Genomic DNA, 24,096 nt, shown 5'->3' with positions numbered 1-24,096 from the left:
TGGTGCTCCCTGGAGACTCAGTCATCGAGGAACTTCTCAATATCTAAATAAATTTGGAAGATGTTTTCAGCCTATGGAAAATGTTATTTAGATTCTGCCAATAACTGTAAAGGATACTTTTAGCTTCCTTTTCAAAAGAGCCTGCTTGGGCTCCATCTACTTTGATTATTCCTTCCTAGACTCGTGTGTTTGGGAGGGTCCCAGGAGGTCTGCCATGCTGGCCAGTGTGCAGACCACAGGTGAACCCTGTTCTGTCTTTGCGTTGCTCACCGGGACAAACTGCTCCAGAACGGACCCCACAGGAGCCAGCCCCACAGAACCGTGCGTGGCGCTGGTCATCTTTCCCCCGGTTTACTGGGAATCTCAGTTCTCTTTGTTCTCTCAAATCTTACTGAAAAAGTGAATACTTCGCTGCCCTGAACTGACCTGGAATTCTGACTGACTTTCTAGTTCTGCCCGTAAGGTCTGCCCCAAATTTTCCAGGTCAACGTAGAGTTCCAGGGAACGAGGTAGATGGAATCTGGAGGCAGAGTGGAGCCAGGAGGTGTTTCCAGGCAGGGGACACTGGTAAACACGCCAACTCCGTTAGACTTAGTGCAGTGCTGGGGGCCCTATTCTGAGATGCCACCGATGTCTCTACCCAAGGCAAATGCACATCTGTTTTCTTGGTGGCCAAGGACTGTTGCTAGCTATGGGATGGTGCAGCCACTTCCTCCAGATATTTCTTGAAATTAGAGTGCTCATCTCAGACTCCAGATGCATCTGTCCACTTTGGCATTGATTATCATGTAGCCACTTAAAATGCATCTTAGAAAGGCCATTAAATCACATAAAAACTGCTTGTGAAATGATGTGAGTTTTAAAAAAAAAGTTGGCACAGAATAGCAATTACTGTCTGGTCTCAATGATATTAAATATGTATTTCTGAGAAGACAGCCATGGAATGAAATAAAATATTAACTCTTATCTTTCTGATTGGAGGAGTAATGAATATATTTTTTTCCAAATTTTCTATGCTGAGCATTTGTTATCACACACACACATGCACATACCACATGCATGTACACATGCACAAGCACACACCACAAGCTGTCCTGAAAAGTCTGTCTAACTGGAGATTTCTCCAGGGCCTTTCAGATTTTTTGCTGCCTCAGTATCCCTGGGATATCAATTCCCTGCTTGTCCCAGGGCCTAGATGTGAATTGCCGAGAAGACAGCAGTAACTGATTCACATCAGCGCCACCAGCTCCTGCCTCCCTACTCAGCCCTGAGTGTGACTGGAGCAGGCCAGGCCCACACTGCCTGGGAATGCCGCTGCCCGCCGGCTCCGGCCAGCCTGGGAGGGGCCAGGCCTTTCCGAAGGAGGTTAAAATCCTTCTTTGTGTGAATGGCCTTTTAGGGAGCAGAGGGAGGGCTCGTGGTGACATCACAGTCTTCCATCAGGAGGCTCAGGAGGAATTTGTCCAGCTTGAGCCAGGGTGCATGCAGGAATCTGTCTGGAAAAAGGCAGTTCTCACTGAGGAGGTTTGAGGCGCACGCTCTGGGCAGGGTAAGCCGAGTCTGCTGACTTATCTTCTTGTCCTTTTCTTTCTAATCTGAAAGGACAAGGGTCCTTTTTGAGGCCAGTGTCGTTATGGAGGAGGTTTTCAGAGTCTATCATGTGCTATGGAATCCTTTCTTGCCGGACAGTGGGCAGCCGAGCTCGGATTGGTGTCTTGCTTCTCTCTCTCTCTCACTCTCTCTCTCCTCTCTCTCTCTATTTTTTTTTTTCCAAATCTTGTAAAACTCTCAGTTTTTGTGCTAAGAGGCAAAGAGGACGCTCAGTCCTGCACATACAGTGCAATGCTGTATGAGTGGCAGATCATGCTTTGAAGATGATGTGAGTGCATCTGAGAATCTGGGTGCCCTTTTCCGGAACAGAACCAAGTGACCCGGTGATTCTGGTGGCTCATTTCCTAGCCACCCTGTGGTATTTGTTCAAGAAACTCAGTGCTGTGGTCTACTGCTAGCCTTCTGTTTCCATGCTGTGGAACTCACCATATTCACAGGGTGGTTTGGGAGAATGTGGCTTTTGGGGGAATGTGTGGTGCCTGTCTCTTGGAGGTCCCATGGGGATGGAAGGAGACCCTCACCAGCTTCATTCATAGGTACAGAATCGCCTGTAGACGGAGGGTTAACCACAATGTGTCTGGCACTGTTTTCCCCTGGGACTCTGCTTTGGGATTTGCTTGGGATTCTGGTGGGTCCACAGTGGTGCGTGGCTTTTGATCCCTGCCGTGACCTGCTGACCAGGCATGAACCCAAGATCTGGAACTATTCTAAAACCAAGAGGGACACAGCACAGTTATAAAAAACTGAAAACTAGGCTTGCTTTTGTCTTTAGCAGAATCGGTTACCCTAGAAATCTCAGCTTGCAGGAGCGAGAGTTCCCTCTGTGGCCTTGAGCTTGGTTTATTCTGGGGTGGGGACTACCTTGCAAAATACTCTGACAGTGAAAAGGGCCTTTGATGAGAAGAGCATCCGAGGGCTCCTTGATAGGCCCCAGAGTATCCCCCATTGAGGAAAATATGAAACTTACATCTCTCTTAATTCACGGGAAGCCCGGAAGCCTCCCAGTCACTTCTGTAAGAAGTGGGTCTCCAAGTAACGGAAAGAAACAACCCTTTCATCAGCTGCTACTGAAAAGCCAACAGCAGCTTCCTTCCTTTCCTTCCCTCCCCACTGCTGACCCCCACCACACATACATCTTCAGTTTCTTTCACAGAAAGCCCAAGCTGTAAATGTTTTCATCAAATAACACCTTAACATTTTCCAGATGTTCAGCCTGACATTGGAGCCGTTGACTTTTCAGCAGGGCTGAGAGGATGTTATTAATAGGCTAAGCTATGGTGCTGGGGAGATTCCGTTCTATGAGAAATTGACCAGTTTCCTTCACTAGGAATGTGGGTCAAGGCACAGGCAAGCCTTATTTCCAGTGAAGGGGGGGGGGGAAGTTCCAGAAGCATTTTCATCCCATCTTCAGACCTGTACCTGAGGCATAAGCCAGACAGAATAGCAGAATGGTCTTTTATCAATACTATAGAAGCTCTCAGAAAAAAAGGCTGGACCTGCAGGGGCAGGCACAGAACTCCTGGTCCCCAAAGGGTTGAGTTTTCTTTTTAGAACTGCCCTAGTCACATTGAGCTGTAATGGCTTCATGGCAGGGGATCCATGGAGGCAAACCCAAGAAGCATTTGTAGTATTCACCCCTTTTAAGGGTCACAGCATTGACCCAAGTGTGCCCGGTCCAAATTTAGCCTGGGTTTGCCCCAGGAGTGCTTGAGGTCTGGAGTCTGGCCGGCTGTCTTCCATCAGCCAGGAGGGGAGGCTCTAGCCTCCTTAGGGAGTGGCTTGGTTCACAGTTTCCCACAATCAACACGGCCCCTAGTTCTACAGACCAGAAGAAGCTCTGCTGGAGGAAGGAAGAGGGAAGCCTGCTTAGGACTGCAGTGTGGTCCAGGTTATCACCTGGGGTCTCGCCTCTCCACTTCCTGCTTGTAGACTCGGCTTAGAGGCCCCAAGCCTAACCCAAGCAGCAAGGGTTCCCAGACTTTCCTGCTCTCTGTGCCTTCAGGGGAGGGTGGAAGGGACCCACTCCGAGTCCCAGCTCCTTCTCCTTCCTGCGTTTTCAGCAGGGAGGGCAAGAAGAGGTGCAGCCAGCCTGCTTAGGAACTTGGGTGCACCGCACTTTCTTTAATTCTTTTTGCCCTGCACGATTTGCACCGTTGAAGAGGGCTGGAATTTTATTTCCTGCTATTGCTGCAGCACTTCCTTCCCCTGGTGCTGTTTGTTGTTCTTATGGGAGCTGGTACTCCCTCCCTCCAAGTCTGTGAGCTTCTTGCTGGGGATGGGGGATCACCTTTGAGCTCTGGGGACCTCGCATAACTCTGCAGCGTTCCAGGATGTGCTTATGGATCTGAGGCAGTGTTGCAGGAAAGTGCCTTGACCTCTTCGACCTCTGTGTTCCCTTTCTTATGCCTTGGGTTTCCTCAGTTTGGAGAGTTAGACTCCCTCAGACCTCCTGACTGTAGCTTTGCCTGGTTTCTCCAAGGCTGATGAGGTTCAGCTGATGCGAGCATCTTTTAGGTCTCTGGGCATCATCCACCAGCCAGGTGCACTTCCTCCATCCCACCCCCTTCTGCATTTGCTTTCGTGCTGGAGACATCCTGACTCAGCCAGAAAGTTAAAAGTTTAGGAAGAACCTCTCTAGAGACAGCTACACATGCCTCGTGGAACTAGTTCTTTGGTTCTTTGTCATGATTGTTGTTGCGTCCTGTGTGCCAAAAATGTGACTTAACAAAAGAGAGGCAGGGGCCGGGCACAGTGGCTCACGCCTGTAATCCCAGCACTTTGGGAGGCCAAGGAATGTGGATTACCTGAGATCAGGAGTTTGAGACCACCCTGGACAACATGGCGAAACCCCATCTCAACTAAAAATACAAAAAAAAAAAAAAAAAAATTAGCTGGGCATGGTGGTGGGCACTAGTAATCCCAGCTACTGGGAGGCTGAGACAGGAGAATTGCTTGAACCTGGGAGGCTAAGGTTGCAGTGCGCCGAGATCGCACCATTGCACTCCTGTCTGGGAGACAGAGTGAGACTCTGTCTAAAAAAAAAGAGAGAGAGAGAGAGAGAGAGAGAGAGGCAGGATGAGAAGGGAAAACGGAGATACTCTCTGATTTCACAGCTATAAGGAAGTTTTGTTTTATAGCCATACCTCTGTTCCTAGGCCAAGAGTGAGTTTGTATTTTTGGTGGAACTTAAAAATAACTGGATTAAAGGATCGGGTCACCCATTATCTAGAGAAAAGCATTTCTAATTTAAATGTCATGGCTTTAGTGGGAAGTAATCTGGGTTATTCAGAGCGGAGAAACCTGGTTGTGCAGCCTGATGTTTGAGTAATTTGGGTCACACTGTGCAATTAGGCTAGGTGCCTGGGAGGTCGAGGGGGGTGAGGGACACTGTCCAGCTTGGACAGCCTGAGTATGGTGGGGCAGAGGGGAGCCTGTGGACACAAGCATTGTCCTTGTGGTGAAGGACACCTTTCTGTTGTCCACTTGGGCTCAGGCAGACCTGCTAATGAAAATGCACTTCCTTAAAGTTATTTCTGTTCATGACATGCCTAGCTGCGGGCCCAGGTGCCCTGGGCAGAAAGAACACATGGGTGTCTCTGCCCAGTGGGGCAGGGATCAGGGCCCTGCTGTTGTATTTTCTGTGCAAATGTAAACAGGCTTCTAGAATCTCACTTGTGGTGTTGGTGAGGAGCTGCAGCCTTTTCCCACAGTGTCCATCGCAATGACATGGACATGGGATCTTACCTCTGGCAAGTGGCCAGAGGAAACAGAACTCCTTCAGAGACCAGCCCAGAGGATGAAACCCCCAGACTGTGCAAGAAGTCACATTTCTACTCTGACACGTAGAGCAACAGATGTGACTCCAGAGAGTTAACTATCCAGGCAGTTCATCTGTTCCTGGCCGAGATGGAATAAAGAAGGAAAAGGGATTATCGACTTTTAAAGCTAAATTGTCAGTCTCACCTCATCTGTAGACATTCAGACAAGCAAAAGATCAACCAAAAAGCCAAGCTAACTCTCTTTTGATCCATCCTCTCTTCTCACCATTTCCCATGTCATTTAAAAAGCCTCCTATTATTGAGAATCCATTTTAACGTATCAGGATAGAATGAGCAGAACCCACCTTCAGATCCTGGCTAGGGCACTTACTATCCAGGTGATCTTGGGAAACACCCCTCTACTTCTCTATACCTCTTATTCTGAAGTTTTAAGATTGAAATAAAATTCCCGCCTTTCCCACTTATTAGAGGGCCATGTTTTGGGCATCAGCTGATGGACGTCATGTGTGTGCATGTACTGTGAAATGATAAGCTATTAGACATGTGTTAGCCCCAAAATGGGGATACCACACTTACAGCATGCCCACAGGACAGGCTTGTCAGGGCTGTCTCATTCACTCATACGTTCACTTGGCTAGTTGAGTAGAGGAGATGGACCAGGTTCTGTTTTATCCATTGTGTGACCCCTCCTCTGCTTTCCATGTGACTGGAGCCCCAGGTCGGGGTGGTTCTTGGCTGCTCATTCTACTTACTGCATTTCAGGACTTAACTTTTAAGGACATTTTATGAAATTACTCTCTCTGTTGCAGCTAGTTGTGTTTAGCTTCAACTAAAATTCATATGTAAGGATCTGGGGTTGGGGAAAGATTAGGGAGATTAGAGCTGCCGTAGGCTCTGACTTTGAGTCTTTCCTGAGCCTTTTTTCTTTAATCTTTTCTTGTTGATTTCTTTTCTTCTAAAAATCTCCTGTTCTTTTCCCAAAAGAAAATCAGTCTGCTGCCAGAAAGGATATAATACTGGTCATTTAAACCTCAGCGTAAAATGGCTTAATAATAGTGAACATTTGAATTAACCATTTTATAGTTTGCATAGTACTTCTAAGTACATTTTCTAACTTAGTTCTCAAAACAGATTTGGGAGATATTATTAGTCCTGCTTATGAAGGAGTTCTATTCTCAGCAGAATTCCATGATTGCAGTACAAAAGATCTGGCAGCACTTTCATAGGTAGAACCAAGAAGTGACCCCAGACTCTGGTCTTTGGACGCCAAACTCTGAATTACCACATTTTCTGCATTATTTAGGTGGAGACACAGGCCCCTGGGTTGTAAATTGAGCCATGCTAATTTGCTTTGCAAAACTGTTAAATATTTTTTGGAAAATAAAGGTGGCTTTAGTTGCAGCCTGGCTACCAGGTTATATTAAACACAAGTCTCTTGGACCAAATTCTGGCACTCATACAGATATTTGTTAAATAAACATTTGTAAAAAAAAAAATGGTATGAAGAAATCTCAGCTCTCTTAAGTTTCTAGATGCTCCAACCCCACCTTGCATAAAGACAGATGCGGCAATTTTATGAAGACAGGATTCTGTTACCATTTAGTGGGTGTTAACCAAAGCCCCATGAACCAAAGGCTAGAAACAAGATTGTTTAGTTCTCAAACCTCAAACACCATCCCAAAGGGTGTATAAACCAAAGGGTTCACACTATTGACATAGCCTCTTTGTGAAAGGGTGAGGAAGATCTCTAATCCACAAATTTGCACACCAACAATTTCATGGATTTCTAATATTCATTATGCTAATTGACAAGCCACTAATTTCACTAATGAAAACCTATTTCTCACCTTAATTATGCCAATTAGCAAAGCTTTGGGGCTCCTTGGGGGTTAAAGGGAGCTAAGTACTGGAGGAAGGCACCTGCGGAGCGTGGGCTCTCTCATTAGATCCTAGATGACCATTCTTTGAGTGTATATTCCAAGTTAGGATGGTTGTCAGACTCTGGAATGTAATTTAAACTAATTTCAGAAGCACACAGCTGTATTATATTGTCCCTGACCAAGTATTTGAAAGTAAATAATAGACATCCTTACCAGCTGTGAACTATTCTAGGAATTTAGTGGGAAGGGCAGGTTTCTGTGTCCCGGTGTTAGGGCTCCACCTGTAGGGTGAGCTGGGTTGATCTAAAGAGTTCCCACCGCCCCTTTGCACCGTAGTTCTCTGACCTTAGAAAACCCAGTTTAATGATTCTTTCCTATCCTCCTGTTTTTTGCACTGGGGCATAGTTCATTTCAAAAAGGGCTTTTCTGTTGATTTCATGAATATGCATCTTATCTGAATCCGGAATCACATTCACCTAATCTGAAGCATGGAGAAAGTTCTGGACCTTCTTGTCTTCAAAGAGAGCAATAAGCATGTGTTGTTTAAACAAGACGTCATCTGAGGATACCAAACCCAGACTCGTGCCCAATCAGAATAGGTTGGATTTCCAGCCCATTTCCATTTACCTGGTGTAGTTACTGATGGCTTTGATTACATCAGGCCATGCATGAAAGCAAATTCTTGCTGCTGACAGAACTCAGGAATTTGCTTTTTTGTTATCATTGTTGTCTAACTTTACAAAACTGCAGGACCTCTGGTGCGTGATTGTGAATCAGTAATGCAGAGTTGTTTATCTCTTTAAATACTTTTATGACAATTAGAGGTTAAACTTGCTGCTCTCTGAGTAAATGGATTTGAGCGTCAGGAAGGATTTTCTGAATTTATGGGGAACGGGGCACTGGATGCCATGTAGCTCATAAGAAGGAGGGCCTCTTTCCTGCTTACACCGTCCAGTGTCTAGAGGTTTAAAAAATGTATTGGAAAGGAATCATCTCAAATTACACTGGAACCCCCAAACTTTGACATATAACAAGTAACTAGCCTTTTTTTTTTTGAGATGGAGTTTCATTCTTGTTGACCCGGCTGGAGAGCAATGGCGTGATCTCGGCTCACTGCAACCTCCTCCTCCCAGGTTCAAGCAATTCTCCTGCCTTGGCCTCCCAAATAGCTGGGATTACAGGTATCTGCCACCTTGCCTGGCTAATTTTTTTATTTTTAGTAGAGATGGGATTTCACCATATTGGCCAGGCTTGTCTTGAACTCCTGACCTTGGGTGATCTGCCTGCCTCAGCCTCCCAAAGTGTGCTGGGGTTACAGGTGTGAGCCACCGTGCCTGGCCTTTTTTTTTTTTTTTTTGAGACGGAGTCTCACTTCCTCACCCAGGCTGGAATATAGTAGTGCAATCTTGGCTCACTGCAACCTCCACTCTCTGGGTTCAAGCGATTCTCAGGCCGAGTAGCTGGGATTACAGGTGTACACCACCATGTTGGCCAGGCCAGTCTCAAACTCTTGACTTCAAGTGATTTGCCCACCATGGCCTCCCAAAGTGCTGAGATTACAGACGTGAGCTACTGCTCCCTGCCAAGTAACTAGCATTTTTAAAAATCTGAGTTTGACTGATCATAGAATATGTAACTACTTGTAACATAATTTCTGATTCAAAGATTATGGCAGTTTTGTATTTTTTTTTTCAGACAATCGCAAAAGCATACCGTCAAATTGTCTTCTTAGAATTAAAAAAATTGGCACCAGAACAACTATTTCTAGTTCAAAAAGTGTGCCTTGGAAAGAGCTGATACAGTTTTTGAGTTCTAAAAAGAAAACACAGAAAGGCATCTGCTCATTCATCATTGAACACTTGAAGTGTGAAATATTCAAGAGAAAGGGACAATGCTGACGTGAGGAGCCAAAAAGTGTTCTTGGGAAATGCTTTGGCGACAGGCCCCATCGTCATTCCTACCTCTGTGATTAGCAACAAGAGACAAAGAGAGGCAAGTTCTTCACTTGCCTGATTCAGACTAAGAAAACTCTAAAATAGACTTAGGGCTTTCTTGGAAGTACAGGAAACTTGATTTTGGGATTTTTGTTTGTTTGTTTGTTTTTTTAAAGAGTATTGTCTCCTGGAGCTTATTGTTGCTGCTAATTTCATTATAACCCTGCAGAATAAGCCCCCCTCATGTTTAATGAGTGGATTAATTAATTAAACTATAGAACTAATTATTTGCCTTTTAGTTTCCTTTCTATCACGTTGCCCTCCTTCCTCTCCCTGAGTATTCTAAAGCATCTTGTGTTTCAGTAGAGCAATGTTTTCTAACCATATTTCAGTCCTACCAGCTTCCTACTGTCCCCACTCGCCCCCCACAAAGCCAAAAAGGATAGAAGGAAAGCTCTGCTGTTCTCATACAGAATATTAACAGGGAATCATTGGCCAAAAGAAGACAGGGGGTAAGGGTGCCATAGGTTATCTGACTCGTCTTAGCAGTGCTGTGAATCTCTCTTTGTCTTCTTATTCCAACAATAACTTTCCATGGAGTGGGCTAATTTTGGCCTAGGTTTACTTGAAATTGAATGGCAGCCAGTAAGTTTCAACATTCAAATTTTCTGTAATTCTTAATGATATGTGAGTAGAAGTTACTGACAATGCCTTATCCAAAAAAAAGTTTAGTTAATAGTTTTAAAATGGCTGGCCATGCAGGATGGCTCGCACCCATAATCCCAGCACTTAGAGAGGTCAAGGCTGGACTACTTGAGTCCAGGAGTTTGAGACCAGCCTGGGCAACATAGCGAGACTCTATCTCTACCAAAAAGTTAAAAATTAGCCAGGCATGGTGGCATCCACCTGTAGTCCTAAGGGAGACTGAGGCAGAAGGATCCCATGAGCTTAGGAGTTCAAGGCTGCAGTGAGCTATGATCATATCACTGTACTCCAGCCTAGGTAACAGAGCAAGATCCTGTCTCTTAAAAAAAAAAAAAAAGACAGTAGCAGCAAAAACTACTATTTAATGATGGTCAAAAATAAAAATAAAGACCATAGCAATTATAAATATTAATTGTGTTAAGTATCACTCTTTAACAAAGAGCAGATCGGAATTGGAAGAAAATCAGAGAACAAAAGATGTTGACAAAAGAGGAATATTCATTATTTGTGCCTGTTAATGAAGAAGGCATATACATTGCTTGAATAATTTAAGTCTGAAAGGGAATGTGGAAAATGAAGAATGAAGGAAACCCCCCCAGGTCATGGATAACCGGGAAAGTTTTTCAACATTCTGACAGCAAGGTAGAGCACTTACGATGAACTCCTGTGTTTTCTTAGGTCTCAAGAACAAATCCATAATTACCCACTTTTTTGGGAAGGATTTTGAAATAGATTTCCTTAGAATCATCCTAAGGTGGTGTTATAATATTCTAAGCATTTAAAATGGTCGAAACCTTACATAAATGAAACTTACACCTTCTTGCAATTTTGCATTGTCCCATGTCAATAATACCAGGCACATGATACACTTGAGACGAGGAAACACAGCCGACTTGGTGCTAGTGAAGTCCTTGAGGGTAACTCAAGTTTATACTTTACTGGAATTCTTTGAGATAAGCCAGAGTCCTTTGAGATGCAAAAGAAAATCATCTTATAATTTGAAAATTAATGTTTCTAATGTCAAGTAACAAAATTACATAGGCTAGATAACTGGTAGAAAAATAGGATGGATTGGTTGGGCGTGGTGGCTCATGTGTGTAATCCTAGCATTTTGGGAGGCCGAGGCAGGCAGACTGCTTGAGTACAGGAGTTCAAGACCAGCCTGGGTGACATGGAGAAACCCTGTCTCTACCAAAAAAAAAAAAAAAAAAAATCAGCTAGGGATGATGGCACACATTGGTAGTCCCGGGAAGCAGAGGTTGCAGTAAGCTGAGATGGCACCACTGCACTCCAGCCTGGGCCACAGAGCAAGACCCCATCTCAAAAAAAAGGAAACCTGCTTCCTTAAAGATGCAATGGATTTTAAAACATTAAGAAGATGGGTTTTCTTATTGAATCACAAACTGAAGATATCATATATAGAGTAGTTAATAGACTGGAGGAGAAGTACCATTGGCCATTAGTTTTTCAAAGCAATGCTGACTCCTTAACTAAGGAGTATTACTTTGATGCAATCCCAGAAAACAGAGCTGTGCAGTCAGTGGCTTTGGTGATGGTGTTTACAAGGCACGTGGTCAATTACAGCCATGGCAGTGGGGAACTGTAGCCTGTGTGCTGCCATTAAAGGGATCTACTATTTTCCAGTATTTTATTCTGGACAGATTTTCCAAAAAGTTGCTTGTCTCCAGAATAACTGCATTACATCTGGCAGAGAGTCATATGTTTTAAAGGTCTGTTCATACAAAAGGATTTTCTTTTTGTAATCCTATTAATAGTCCTATTACATAGCCTGTAATCATTTGCTGCAACATACTTGGGAAGACTCTGGTACAATGATGATGTCATCTCTTCTACCTTAGTAGATAAAATTTAAAAATGGTGCTAGCATGTAAACAAAATGGAATCTAAATTAGAGAGTGTTGGGCACCCGTTACTACAAGAAAATGAACATTTAAGGGATTATTAGGAAATTTCTATTCAAAAGAATTTGTCACTGTGGTTTCCATTTTCCTTCCTGTTATGAGTCAGTTTGTCAGCATTCGTGTTCGTAAGAGATGCAGTATTTAACCTTTACTTTTGTTTTTTCTTTATTCCAGAAGCCTCCCCAGCTTTCCGAGGATGATATCCGGCTAAAAAGTGAGGGCGACAACTATAGTGCCAACCTCCCGGAGCCGGCTACCAGTTCTCTTTCCCCAGATCACAAAAACATGGAAATTGAGGTGTCCGTTGCAGAATGTAAAAGTGTTCCTGGAATCACCTCTACCCCGCATCCCAGGGACCACCCCTCCCCTTTCTATTCACCCCCCCGTAATGGCCTTCTCACTGATCACCATGAATCCCTGGATAATGACGTCGCCAGAGAGATCCGCTATCTAGATGAGGTGCTGGAGGCCAACTGCTGTGATTCTGCTGTGGACGGAACGTACAATGGAACATCTTCCCCAGACCCTGGTGCAGTGGTCCTGGTGGGTGGCCTAAGCCCCCCAGTCCACGAGACCACCCAGCCCAAACCTACTGAGAGAACAGCTAGCCGGCAGGCACTTCCTCACATCGAGCTCAGTAATAGCAGCCCGGACCCCATGGCAGAGGCAGAAAGAGCAAATGGCCATTCTCCCGGCCAGCCTAGAGATGCGCTGGGGGACGGCCTGCAGGCGCCTGTCAGCCCCAGCTCCTCAACTAGCTCCCGGTGTTCTTCCCGAGACGGAGAGTTCACGCTCACCACGCTGAAGAAGGAGGCCAAGTTTGAGCTGCGTGCCCTCCATGAGGACAAGAAGCCCTCCAAGCTCTTTGAGGATGACGAGCGTGAGAAAGAACAGTACTGTATCAGAAAAGTGAGGCCTTCTGAAGAGATGCTGGAGCTGGAAAAGGAGAGGAGGGAGCTCATTCGCAGCCAGGCTGTGAAGAAGAATCCTGGCATTGCAGCAAAATGGTGGAATCCCCCACAGGAAAAAACCATCGAGGAGCAGCTGGACGAGGAACATCTGAAGTCACACAAAAAGTACAAGGAGCGCAAGGAGAGAAGGGCGCAACAGGAACAGCTGCTGCTGCAGCAGCAGTTACAGCAGCAGCAGCAGCAGCCCCCATCGCAGCTCTTCACAGCCCCTGACTCTTCTCATGAACGTACAAGCATGATTGACAAAGCAAAGGAGGACATTGTCACAGAGCAGATAGATTTCTCTGCTGCTCGCAAACAATTCCAGCTGATGGAGAATTCCAGGCAAGCTGTGGCCAAGGGCCAGAGTACACCCAGGCTGTTCTCCATCAAGCCTTTCTACAGGCCTCTGGGATCAATCAACTCAGATAAGCCACTGATTAACTCGAGACCACCTTCTGTTGGGGGACCTCCAGAAGACAGTGGTGCCTCAGCCGCCAAGGGGCAGAAATCCCCCGGTGCCCTGGAGACCTCATCAGTGGCAGCAGCAAGCCAGGGCAGCACAGCCCCTCAGGGGAAGGAAGGGCCCTACAGCGAGCCTTCTAAACGTGGGCCCTTATCTAAACTGTGGGCAGAGGATGGAGAATTTACGAGTGCCCGGGCCGTCCTCACTGTGGTCAAGGATGATGACCATGGGATTTTGGATCAGTTCTCAAAATCCGTCAATGTCTCTTTGACCCAAGAGGAGCTTGACTCTGGTCTGGATGAATTGTCAGTGAGGTCTCAGGATACCACCGTCCTGGAGACCCTATCCAATGATTTCAGCATGGACAACATCAGTGACAGCGGGGCCTCAAATGAGACAACCAATGCCCTCCAGGAAAATTCACTGGCCGATTTTTCTCTGCCCCAGACGCCACAAACTGACAACCCCTCAGAGGGCCGAGGAGAAGGCGCCTCCAAGTCATTTAGTGATCACGGTTTCTATTCCCCTTCCTCCATGCTGGGGGACTCTCCGTCGGTTGATGATCCCTTGGAGTATCAGGCTGGCCTCCTGGTGCAGAATGCCATTCAACAAGCCATAGCCGAGCAGGTGGATAAAGCTGTGTCCAAAACCAGCAGGGATGGAGCAGAGCCACAGGGACCTGAAGCGACTGTAGAGGAAGCTGAAGCTGGGGCTTTCAGCTCAGAGAAGCCTCAGAGCATGTTTGAGCCACCTCAGGTGTCTTCTCCTGTTCAAGAGAAAAGGGATGTCTTGCCAAAGATTCTGCCTGCTGAAGACAGGGCACTCAGGGAAAGGGGGCCCCCCCAGCCACTGCCAGCTGTGCAGCCCAGTGGCCCGATTAACATGGAGGAGACCAGGCCCGAAGGAAGCTATTTCAGCAAGTACTCGGAGGCCGCTGAGCTGAGAAGTACAGCCTCCCTCCTGGCCACTCAAGAATCCGACGTGATGGTTGGGCCCTTCAAACTGAGGTCCAGGAAACAGCGGACTTTGTCCATGATCGAAGAAGAGATCCGAGCAGCTCAGGAAAGGGAAGAGGAGCTGAAGAGGCAGAGACAAGTCTTGCAGAGTGCGCAGAGCCCCAGGACAAAGAACGCCCCATCGCTGCCCTCCAGAACATGCTACAAAACTGCCCCAGGTAAGTGAGGTGCCTCACACCAGAGACAGATGCCGCAGCAGTCTGTCATTGTTGATTTCAGCTCATGGGTTTCCATGTGGAGCTTCCTGTGTGTGTGTCTGGAATAAGTGCTGGGGGGACACTGGCACGAGAATTCCAACATACAGGGACATGCAACAAAAGTGTGAGTGTCCTCTAGAAGAATGCTGAGCTTGGATGGAGTTTGCCGCTTTCCAGAGGATGCAATGGCTCTTTTTTGTTGTTGTTCTGCTTTGGCCTTGGTTTATTACAGAGAATTGTCCTCTTTTATTTGAAAGCCTGCCTCTTGTCTGAGGGAGAGGCTGATTGTGGCACAGAACCAGAGTGGACCCATGTGTGAACTATGTTGGAATCAGTTAGCTTGACCCTCAGTATCTGTGGTTAAATCGAAGCCGTCTGATTTGGGAGATGTCCTCTACTAACTAACCCCATCTGAATGCTGGTTCCCTTCCCAGCAGTGATAGTCATGACTTGGCATTGCAGACTGACGCATGCAAAACGTTTTTGTTCATCTTCTGTGTGACTGGGTTTTTCTTCCAAAGTCACCACAAAGCAACAACTACTTTGGAATCGGGATGGGCTCATCTGTTCTCGTCATGTGACCCATTTGGACAAGTTGAATTACCGTCCACAAAGGCAGGTCTTTAATCCCTTCATATTGCCTGGGTGGTCCCTTTTTTAAACACTTTGTATAGATGGTTGATGTTAATTCGAGTAGTAATTATTGCTACCATATGGATAATAGTATGACCAATAGTTTTTATTTCCCATGTGGATTTTATGGCAGTCAGGGATCCATGCATCTTCAGCTATGGAAAATGCTGCTCAAAGTGTGGTCTAAACTAGTCCAGGAATCATTTGCTACTGGTTCTTTCTAAGATAAGTTCTGATGTTCAGAGTATGCATTTGAAAACTCTTATTGCCATATGATATTGTCCTGAAATCCAAGTGTGGGATTTTGTATTTTATAAAAGTATTGCTTCATAATGGACTGGTGGGGAAAACCTGATGCTTTACTAGAGAAAATTTAAGAATTATTACCCTAAAGTATAATTGTTGACATTGGACTTGGTCCATCCAGATGTTAATCTTATCTTGACACTTGGCTTCCATCAAATCTACAATGACACAACGTGACTCTTCTCATTAACGTTTTAAATTTTGAAAGCATCTCCAACCTAAAGAAAAGTTCCCAAATACAGTACAATGTTTTTCTATTTTGAATCATTTGAGAGTAGATTGCCAACATGATGCCCCATCTCCTTCAGTTTTGTAGACTGCTCCTCAATGTGGGTCTCTGATGCTTTCACTTGATTATTTTCAGGTTGTGCATCTTTGCTAGGACCAGACTGATGCTGTGTTCTCACTGTATCCAAACAGATAGCATGTGGTATTAGTCTGTGCCATTGTGGTGACAGGTGTCAACTCTGATCACGTAATATTGATTATGAGCACTCCATTGAGGGAGTGTCTGCCAGGACTCTGCATAGTAAAGTTTTTTCTTTTGTAATTAATTCATATTTTGTAGGGCAATACTTTGGTATTACGTAATTTTCACCCCATTCCTCGTCAAACTTTACGTCGGTATGATCTCATGGATTCCTATGATATTCAATGGATTATAATCCATTTCTTTTATTATTTTTATCCTTAACTTGTTCAGATACAGCTCACAGGATCCCTTTCTGGCTAACTTATGTGACCTTGGAGATGTCCTCATTATCCTCTGAGTGCTTCCTCAGTTTCTGGCATCACAAGATATTCCAGTTTCATCTTATTCTTTCCCAACCCCGAAATCAGTTGTGTCTCTGAAGAGCACTAGTTTCTGATGATGGTATTTAGAAAAAAAGATCTGGGTGCTGGGTGTGCTCATTGTTATTGAATTGTGGCTGGTCCTAGGCACTCTCAATGGACAGAATAAGAAGTTATACACATCTCTGGGCTGGGCATAGTGGCTCACACCTGTAATCCCAATACTTTGGGAGGCTGAGGTGGGCAGATCACGAGGTAAAGAGATCAAGACCATCCTGGCCAACGTAGTGAAACCCTATCTCTACTAAAAATACAAAAATTAGCTGGGCATGGTGGCACACGCCTATAGTCCCAGCTTCTTGGGAGGCTGAGACAGGAGAATGGCTTGAACCTCAGAGGCAGTGGTTGCAGTGAGCTGAGATCATGCCACACTGCACTCCAGCCTGGCAACAGAGCGAGACTCTGTCAAAAGAGAGAGAGAGAGAGAAAGGAAAGGAGGGAGGGAGGGAGGGAAAGAAATGATACACATACCTCTTGAAAACCATGAGTTCACCCTGATACCTTTTAGTTCTAACTTAATAAAAGGGTCATTCTTACTTTCTCCCTTTCTATATTTGTAACCACCTTCCTGACAGCAAGAGACTTAGTTTTTATTATCTGTAATATGTTTATTGTTTAACCAGCCCTCCTCCCGCCACACTCCAGTATAACCAGTCTCCTGTTTTCCTCACCAAACTTGGGCTGTAACATCATTTTCTGGGTGACCATTGCCACCCCCCTTCACCAGCACCCTCCCTACCCTACCTGGGCTCCAGCCCCACAGCAGGTACTGTCTTGCTTAGCCTGGCCTAGTGACTTTTGCACTGAATTGTTTGGGAAGGAAAGAAAAGGGAGGAAGAAGAGAAATACTTCAGTGACTTTCTTAATATATGCCATCACATGGGTGATAAAGTTTCAACAAATAAATATTGGGGGGGCATAGACATTCAGACCATAGCAGTGAGTATTTTCAGGATTCTCTGACTATCTCTTAATTGAACTTCTCACCATATTACCCCCAACTTTATTTCTAGCACGTAGACAATTGTCTAACGTAAAGACATTTCAATGCTCTTTCCTGATTCCCCCACTGGCTGTTGTTCGTCAGGCTTCCCCACCAGGACCAAGGTTGCCTTCAACAAGTCAGCATCCTAAGGCTTGCCACTGGCATCCCAACAACCCAGTATCAACCTCCGCAGCACTTTCCTCTGTGCTAATACTGATCTCTTCTCCCATATCCCATCCCTGTAGGATTGATTTCTGGTCCCTACGGGGAGACGGTAATTCATCCGTGCAAGTCTGCACTCTGCTCCAGTCTTGATGTCATATTGAGTACAGTCATGATAATGTGCATACATGTCATTCCTTCATGTTTATCTCTAGAACATTTAAAGCTGGCCCCCTGGGCTTCCCAGAATTACAACATGAGTTGAAAGAAACTCAACATAAAACACAGTTTTCTTCCTGTGCATGCCTGGAAATCTTTGGAGTATTGCTTGACCGGCCAACCTCCAAGTTCATGATCAGGGAGAAGGCTGACACATGACTCTGAGCAGCCCAACTAGACAATTCATGGCCAGGGTCAGAACTGCTGGGCCCAACGGTTTTGTGAATGGAGATATTACCTAGTTCCTATGGCACATTTCACATTTCACGCCAGAAGAAGTGACTCTGCTAGTTTGTTGTGTGACTCACACTGATGATACGATAGTAAGTGATGAAAAATATAATTTTTAACTTCTCTGGTAGAAATAGTGCTGGTGGCATGCTGGAATCCTAAAATCTTAAAGCAAATAAAATCCACTGAGAGCCAAGATATGGTAAAGAAGGAGAAATCTTCTCATTCTTTCCATAGAAAAGTTGTCTAGACAGAAACTCCATCCCCCACGTGTGGAAATGATACTGTTTTGCTTTTAGTGGCTTTTTTTTAAAATTTTTTTTTATTTTTTGAGACAGAGTTTTGCTCTTGTTGCCCAGGCTCTGTTTTGAAAGGATATAGTCACGTGTATGTTAATGACCACGTATCTGGAAATTATCTTCTTGGTTCTTACTTGACTGTTTTTTTGTTTTTGGTGGGCGCGGAGATAAAGTCTTGCTCTGTCACCCAGGCTGGAGGGCAATGGCACGAACTTGGCTCACTGCAACCTCCACCTCCCAGGTTCAAGTGATTCTCCTGCCTCAGCCCCCTGAGTAGCTGGGATTACAGGCACCCGCCACTACGCCCAGCGACTTTTTTTTTTTGTATTTTTAGTAGATACAGGGTTTCATCATATTGGCCAGGCTAATCTCCAACTCCTGACTTCAGATGATCCGCCCACCTCGGCCTCCCAAAATGCTAGGATTACAGGTGTGAGCCACCACACCAGGCCCTTATTTGACTTTTAAAGGAAGAAGTTCCACTTAAATAGAATTTGAGTGACATTTGTTTATACAGAGGTGAACAAAATGTACAGTCCCTGCTCTCAGGGAACTTAATGGTTCAGTAAGAAAAACAACATTAAACAAATGAGGTGATTTTCTGACAGAAGCACAGAGACCAGTATGAGCACAAAACAAAGAAGACCATATCGTTTGGAGGATAAAGAAAGCCTTCGTTCCTTAGGAAATTATTGTCTAAACTGAGAACTAAAGGAATAAATTTGGGCTCAGGGTGTAGGGGAGAAGGAAGGGCACCTAAGAGAGGCTCACAAGGAATAGAGAACTTGGCACATTTGAGGTATTTAAATAAGGCCAGAGTAACTTAAAGGTTAAGATATTTGAAACAAAACAGAAATTGATTTGGAGCCAGACAACCAAGAGTTCTGTCAATCATGTTAAGGGTTTTAGACTTTAGAGTTTATCCTATGGTCAGTGAGAAGACACTGAGTTTTTAAAGTAGTAATTATCTCTACGCAACCCCAAGCTGTCCTGCCTTCACTGTAAGTTGATGGACTAAATGTCTTCCTGTTGTAATGAATCCATTTCACAGACTTGGATTGAGCTCTTCCTGCTTACAAGCACTTCTGAAGGCAGGTGCCATCTTGGTGAATACCCTGTATGTTATGTGTGAGGCCATGCTTCCAATAGTGTGTGCATGTGTGCCCTCTGCTGATGGCACTTAGAGACTAAGGAAGAAGGCCAGGGGTGCTGTCTCATGCCTGTAATCCCAGCATTTTGGGAGGTGGAGGCAAGAGGATTGCTTGAGCCCAGGAGTTTGACACCAGCCTGGGCAACATAGCAAAACTCCATCTCAAAAAAAAAAAAAAAAAATTAGCCGAGTGTGGTGACACATGCCTGTAGTCTCAGCTACTTGGGAAGCTGAGGCAGGAAGGTCACTTGAGCCCAGGTATTCAAGGCTTCAGTGAGCTATGATCGAACCATTGTACTCCAGCCTGGGCAGCAGAGTGAGACCCTGTCTCAAAAAAGAAAAAAAAGAGAGAGAGGGAGAGAATAAAGGAAGCACTTTTGCAGGTACACGAGCCTGACTTGAAGGGTTAACTCACACACTGCTGTAAAACACCCTTGAGGAAAGGATTGCGGAGTGGAATACCCAAACTTTGTATTGAAGTTGCAGTTTAAGACCTTTTCAAATGTCTTTTCATGTTGGAGTTGCCAACAGTTCTCACTTTAGTATCTATGTCTATTATTAGATATCCTGGTTTCACTTCCAAGTTCTAAGCATGCCAGAGAAACCAGTTGGGGGATGATTTGTTTTTTTGAAAGTTTCTGTTTTCATGCCAGATGTTGAATTCATCTACCAAGTCAGATCATTCACTCCATGGAACATAGGTTATGAAGGGTGGCAAAAGAGGAAAAAGAGAAGGTGTAGGTTGCCTATTAGGTTCCACAACTTGGGGTGTCTGTTCATGTCTTCTAACACATGGAAAGATGTGATAGTAATAAATCTTATTTTTATAAGATGTACAGGAAGTGTTGACTTCTGCTGCTGTCTGTTTAGATTAAGATTCCACATAAGGTGATCATTACATTACTGTAAAGATTCTTAACTGGGTCTTTGCTTTTTCCCCTTTATTATCTTCAAGTATCACAAAGGAAAGTCTTAGGAAAAAAGTATTTGTGAGTGTCTACACAATCTTCACGAAGCAGAGCTTGGTGGAGTGTTCTATGCTAAATTAGAGCCAGATGAGGCACAGTTTCATTTGAGGTGCCATCATCGCTCCATGGGGGAAGGCCCTGTGTCAGCCTCTGATGGAAGGCTTGATGATGAGAGAGCTCTTCATCAGTAGAACACAGCGCCCCTCTTTCCTGCCAGGCAGGCACCTATCGTGCAGCTTGTAGGAGCCCTGCCTGCTGTGCGAAGCTAATTAAAGCTTATTGAGACATATCCACAGATGACTATTGTCCACCACCATATTTCCAGAACATTCTCTGGTGACACAAGTCTAATCGTGGTAGTTACAATTTATCAAGACCTTAAAGCTACATATAATACTAGCTATTTCGCACACATTTGTCATTTCTCATTTTCTCACTGAATCCTCCCAGCAGCTCTGTAAGATACAAATTATCTCAATTCTTGAGGCCAGATATATTTCTGGGTTCAGACTTTTTCTTATTTTAGAAAAGTTATAAAGTATATACTATTCTTTAGAAAGGTAATGCAATGAACATACTATTATTTAACATAGCTGCCAGGTTCTGGGGCAATACCCTGTGATCAAACTAAATTTCTACTGTAAAACTTGAGAAGAATTAGCGACATTCAGTGAGTAAAGACTAGGAGAGCCTTATGTCAGCTCACGTGATGTTTTGTTGCTAAATAAGTTATGAAAAAACTTGGTTTTCAGAGTTTTTTGGATTTGGGAATTATGCATGAAGAGTTGTGGACCTGTAATATTATTCTCTTTCAAAGAACTACTACTAGAGCCCAGAGAGATTGAATTGCCCAGGGTCACTTAGCTTGGAAATGGTAGAGCCTGGTTTCAAACTCAGGCTCTCATTTGTCTCCAGAATCCATCTTCTTTCCCCTACCTCCTCCTTCCCATCTGTTGAGCCTGCCCGACGAGGTATACAGTAATAGCTTCTCTCTCCAACTTGTAACTCAGGCTCCCTCTACCCTTTCCCAGTTCCAGGCCCAACTTCTGTATTTTCTTGGGTCCTTCCTGATCCTCCTTTTAGGAGCCCCTGTAGCTCTGCAGTCCTTCGCTTGCAGTGGCCTGGATGTATACATTTGACTCCCAGAGGCCATGAAACAGTGCTTCCCTAGTGACCCAGGAGGATTCCTTTCTGCTTTCAGAACTCAATTCCAGTGCCCCAAATTACAATAGGCAAAATCGCTTGGACTGTCCAAAGATCTGAGCAGACGGCCAAGGGACTAATTTAGTGCACGTCAACCATCTGGCCTAGCTGCTCTTGTGAGTTCTTTCTGAAAGTTTATTTCCCAGGAAGAAGGTCTGCCATTCACTCCAGAAACAGGCTCGTTCCTTGAAAACTCTGAAAGAACTGGGTACTCAAGCAAGGAAGCAATTTTTAAATTTGAGGATGAGCAGGGATAAGTGTTCATTATTCTATTAACTAAACATGAACACTTTTGGCGTAGTGGGATCAAAGTCAAGTTTAGTTGACTGGTGATCATTGAGCACCGTGACTACTTATTGTTCTCCTTGCCTTTTAAAAATTGATCCTTCTGCCTTGGACCAGAACTTCCCTGTGTTCTATTTATCTAAACCCAGCAAGTGTGTTTTCTGGAAAAATGCATGCCATTTAGAAAGGAATTGATAAGAAAAGACGATGTCAAAGCTGTGTTTGGCAAGGGGTGAAGGTGTGCAATGAAATCAGGACTTTACAAATTCTGGAATTCCAAATTCTCTTTAGACATTACCCTCAAAGGTTTGGAAAGGCCCACGGCCATGGTTAAACCTGTCTGTCAGCCTCACTCTTGAGATGATCTGGGCTCAGAAGTCTTTCTTCCGTGACAAGCCTGTGGTCACAGCTTCTGGGCAGCAGAACTTTGAAAAAAGCAGAACGTTCCCCACCAGCTGAATTCCCTAGTGTAAGCTGGCTCTGCTATTCCTGCTGATAGTGCTGGGTCTTTGGATATATCACGTGTCTGGGTTGGCTTCTTCTGGCTCATGCCTTGCTGGGCCACCACGTGATGTCCTCATTGCCTACTTCTGCCTGACCACTCTGTGCTGCAAGTTAGGGGAGTGTCTTCTGAGGAATCAGACTCAGCCATGTACAAAAAAAAAAAAAAGATGCATAGTTTTGAGCTGACAAAGAGGAGGTGAATCAAAGAACATAATTCTTGCAAGTTCCTTGGTGAGAAATAGGAGCTAATCAAAGCCAGGCTTGGGAGCAGAATGTGCTCTGTGACTGCCAGAGTTCAGGGCAGAATATGACTGTGTTTCTTACTAGCCATAGTTACTTGCTGTGTACTTCCCTAAGGAGACTGGCATTTCAGATCCATTTGATCTTTGTGTGCTGCATACTTATGGGGTGGAAAACTAGGGGGTGAGGCAGGGCAGGAAGAGAGTGTGTGGGACAGACCCTTAGTGCACCACAGAATGTATGTGTGGTTCTGTTTCCCATTACTCAAGTATAAGTTCATGTGTGAAGGTTGGGCGAGGTGGCTCACACCTGTAATCCCAGCACTTTGGGAGGCCGAGGCAGGTGGACCACGAGGTCAGGAGATCGAGACCATCCTGGTCAACATGGTGAAACCCTGTCTCTACTAAAAATACAAAAATTAGCTGGGCAAGGTGGTGCCCACCTGTAGTCCCAGCTACTCAGGAGGCTGAGGCAGGAGAATCTCTTGAACCCAGGAGGTGGAGGTTGCAGTAAGGTGAGATCATGCCACTGCACTCCAACCTGGTGACAGAGCAAGACTCCATCTCAAAAAATAGATACATAAAATAAAATAAAATAAAATAAAATTGCTTTCTATTTCTAGCTGGGATTTTTTTCAGTTACTCCCTTAGAATTAACATTGCTCTTAGAATCTTGAGGTCAGGAATAATGAGTTTTCAGTAGTCCACTATGATTTCAAAAACTAAAGAGTAAAAAAAGTCCATCATTAAATGTATTGAGTGAAAATAAAATTACACGCATTACCACAAAAATATTTTCCTTTTGTAGGGAGGTAATCTTCACACAGCCAAGCCCACCATGCTGGCAGAAATGTGTTTAACGAAAGGATCTTGGTGGAGAATGACTATTCACCATAATTTTCATTCTTACTGTTTTAATTAACTTGTTTCTTTTTTGGTCTTAAACTCTGCTTGCCCTGTACAAGCAGAGCTCTTTCTTTCCTTCTGGAGTTTTCATCGTCTTCCAGTTGTGTACACTGGGATAAACCCAATATTAGCAACTCATCCAACACCCCGACTTACCTTTAAGCAATAATATTTGATAATTTCTCAGACTTGTTTGCCAAGCAGGGGTATTTCTCATTTCTGAGCTAGGTTTATAATCTGAAGATTCATATCATCGCATTCTCCCACCCCTGGGGCCTTCAAAGGAGGAGATGAAAGTGGAAGGGACCAGCTCTTGGTGTGTGGGTCACAGCTGGAACCGCCCAGGTCCCTGCACTCGGGTGGACAAGCAGGATGTTCCCTTGTCCTGAGAGGAAACGAAATTGAAAATGCAAGTCTGAGCTCATTTCTTGCTGGTGACTTGTGTGAGTCACTTTAGATGTTTGCAGCCTTGTCCCGATGCTGCGTGAAGAAAGGAGGTCATTGAAGGAGGCTCTGGCCGAGGCGTGTCCTCTGGTGGGTGTTTTTGTTTGGTTCAGTTTGGTTTTTAAATAAGAGTGGGTGATGGCTTTTTCTTTCCTTTTGAGAAATGTTGAAACAAAGGCTCTTTGATTTAAGACCTCAGACTTCATGCATAGAGAGTGTAATAATCGCCCAAATCATATTATCTGACCAA

At 44.7% G+C, this 24,096-nt stretch overlaps 1 protein-coding gene across 5 annotated transcripts in view; it reads left to right on the top strand.

Moving 5' to 3' along the window:
* Positions 1 to 24,096, top strand: part of PALM2AKAP2 (PALM2 and AKAP2 fusion) — a 658,794-nt gene that overhangs the window by 610,758 nt on the left and 23,940 nt on the right. For 4 of the 5 annotated variants that reach the window (XM_064379031.1, XM_012439051.3, XM_064379027.1 and 1 more), the window contains one exon: positions 12,006 to 14,421. In XM_064379031.1, the coding sequence (XP_064235101.1) occupies positions 12,006 to 14,421 (2,416 nt within the window). Of the gene's footprint in view, positions 1 to 1,453; positions 1,550 to 12,005; positions 14,422 to 24,096 lie in introns of those variants that run through there. The other variant, XM_012439060.3, reaches the window with a different exon arrangement.

This window comes from Aotus nancymaae, unplaced genomic scaffold (genome assembly GCF_030222135.1).
Source record: "Aotus nancymaae isolate 86718 unplaced genomic scaffold, 86718_ANA_hifiasm-v0.15.2.pri h1tg000003l, whole genome shotgun sequence".
NCBI classification, from domain to species: domain Eukaryota; kingdom Metazoa; phylum Chordata; class Mammalia; order Primates; family Aotidae; genus Aotus; species Aotus nancymaae.
The sequence above is the reverse complement of the archived record's forward strand: the minus strand, read 5'-3'. Positions and strand labels throughout refer to the sequence as shown.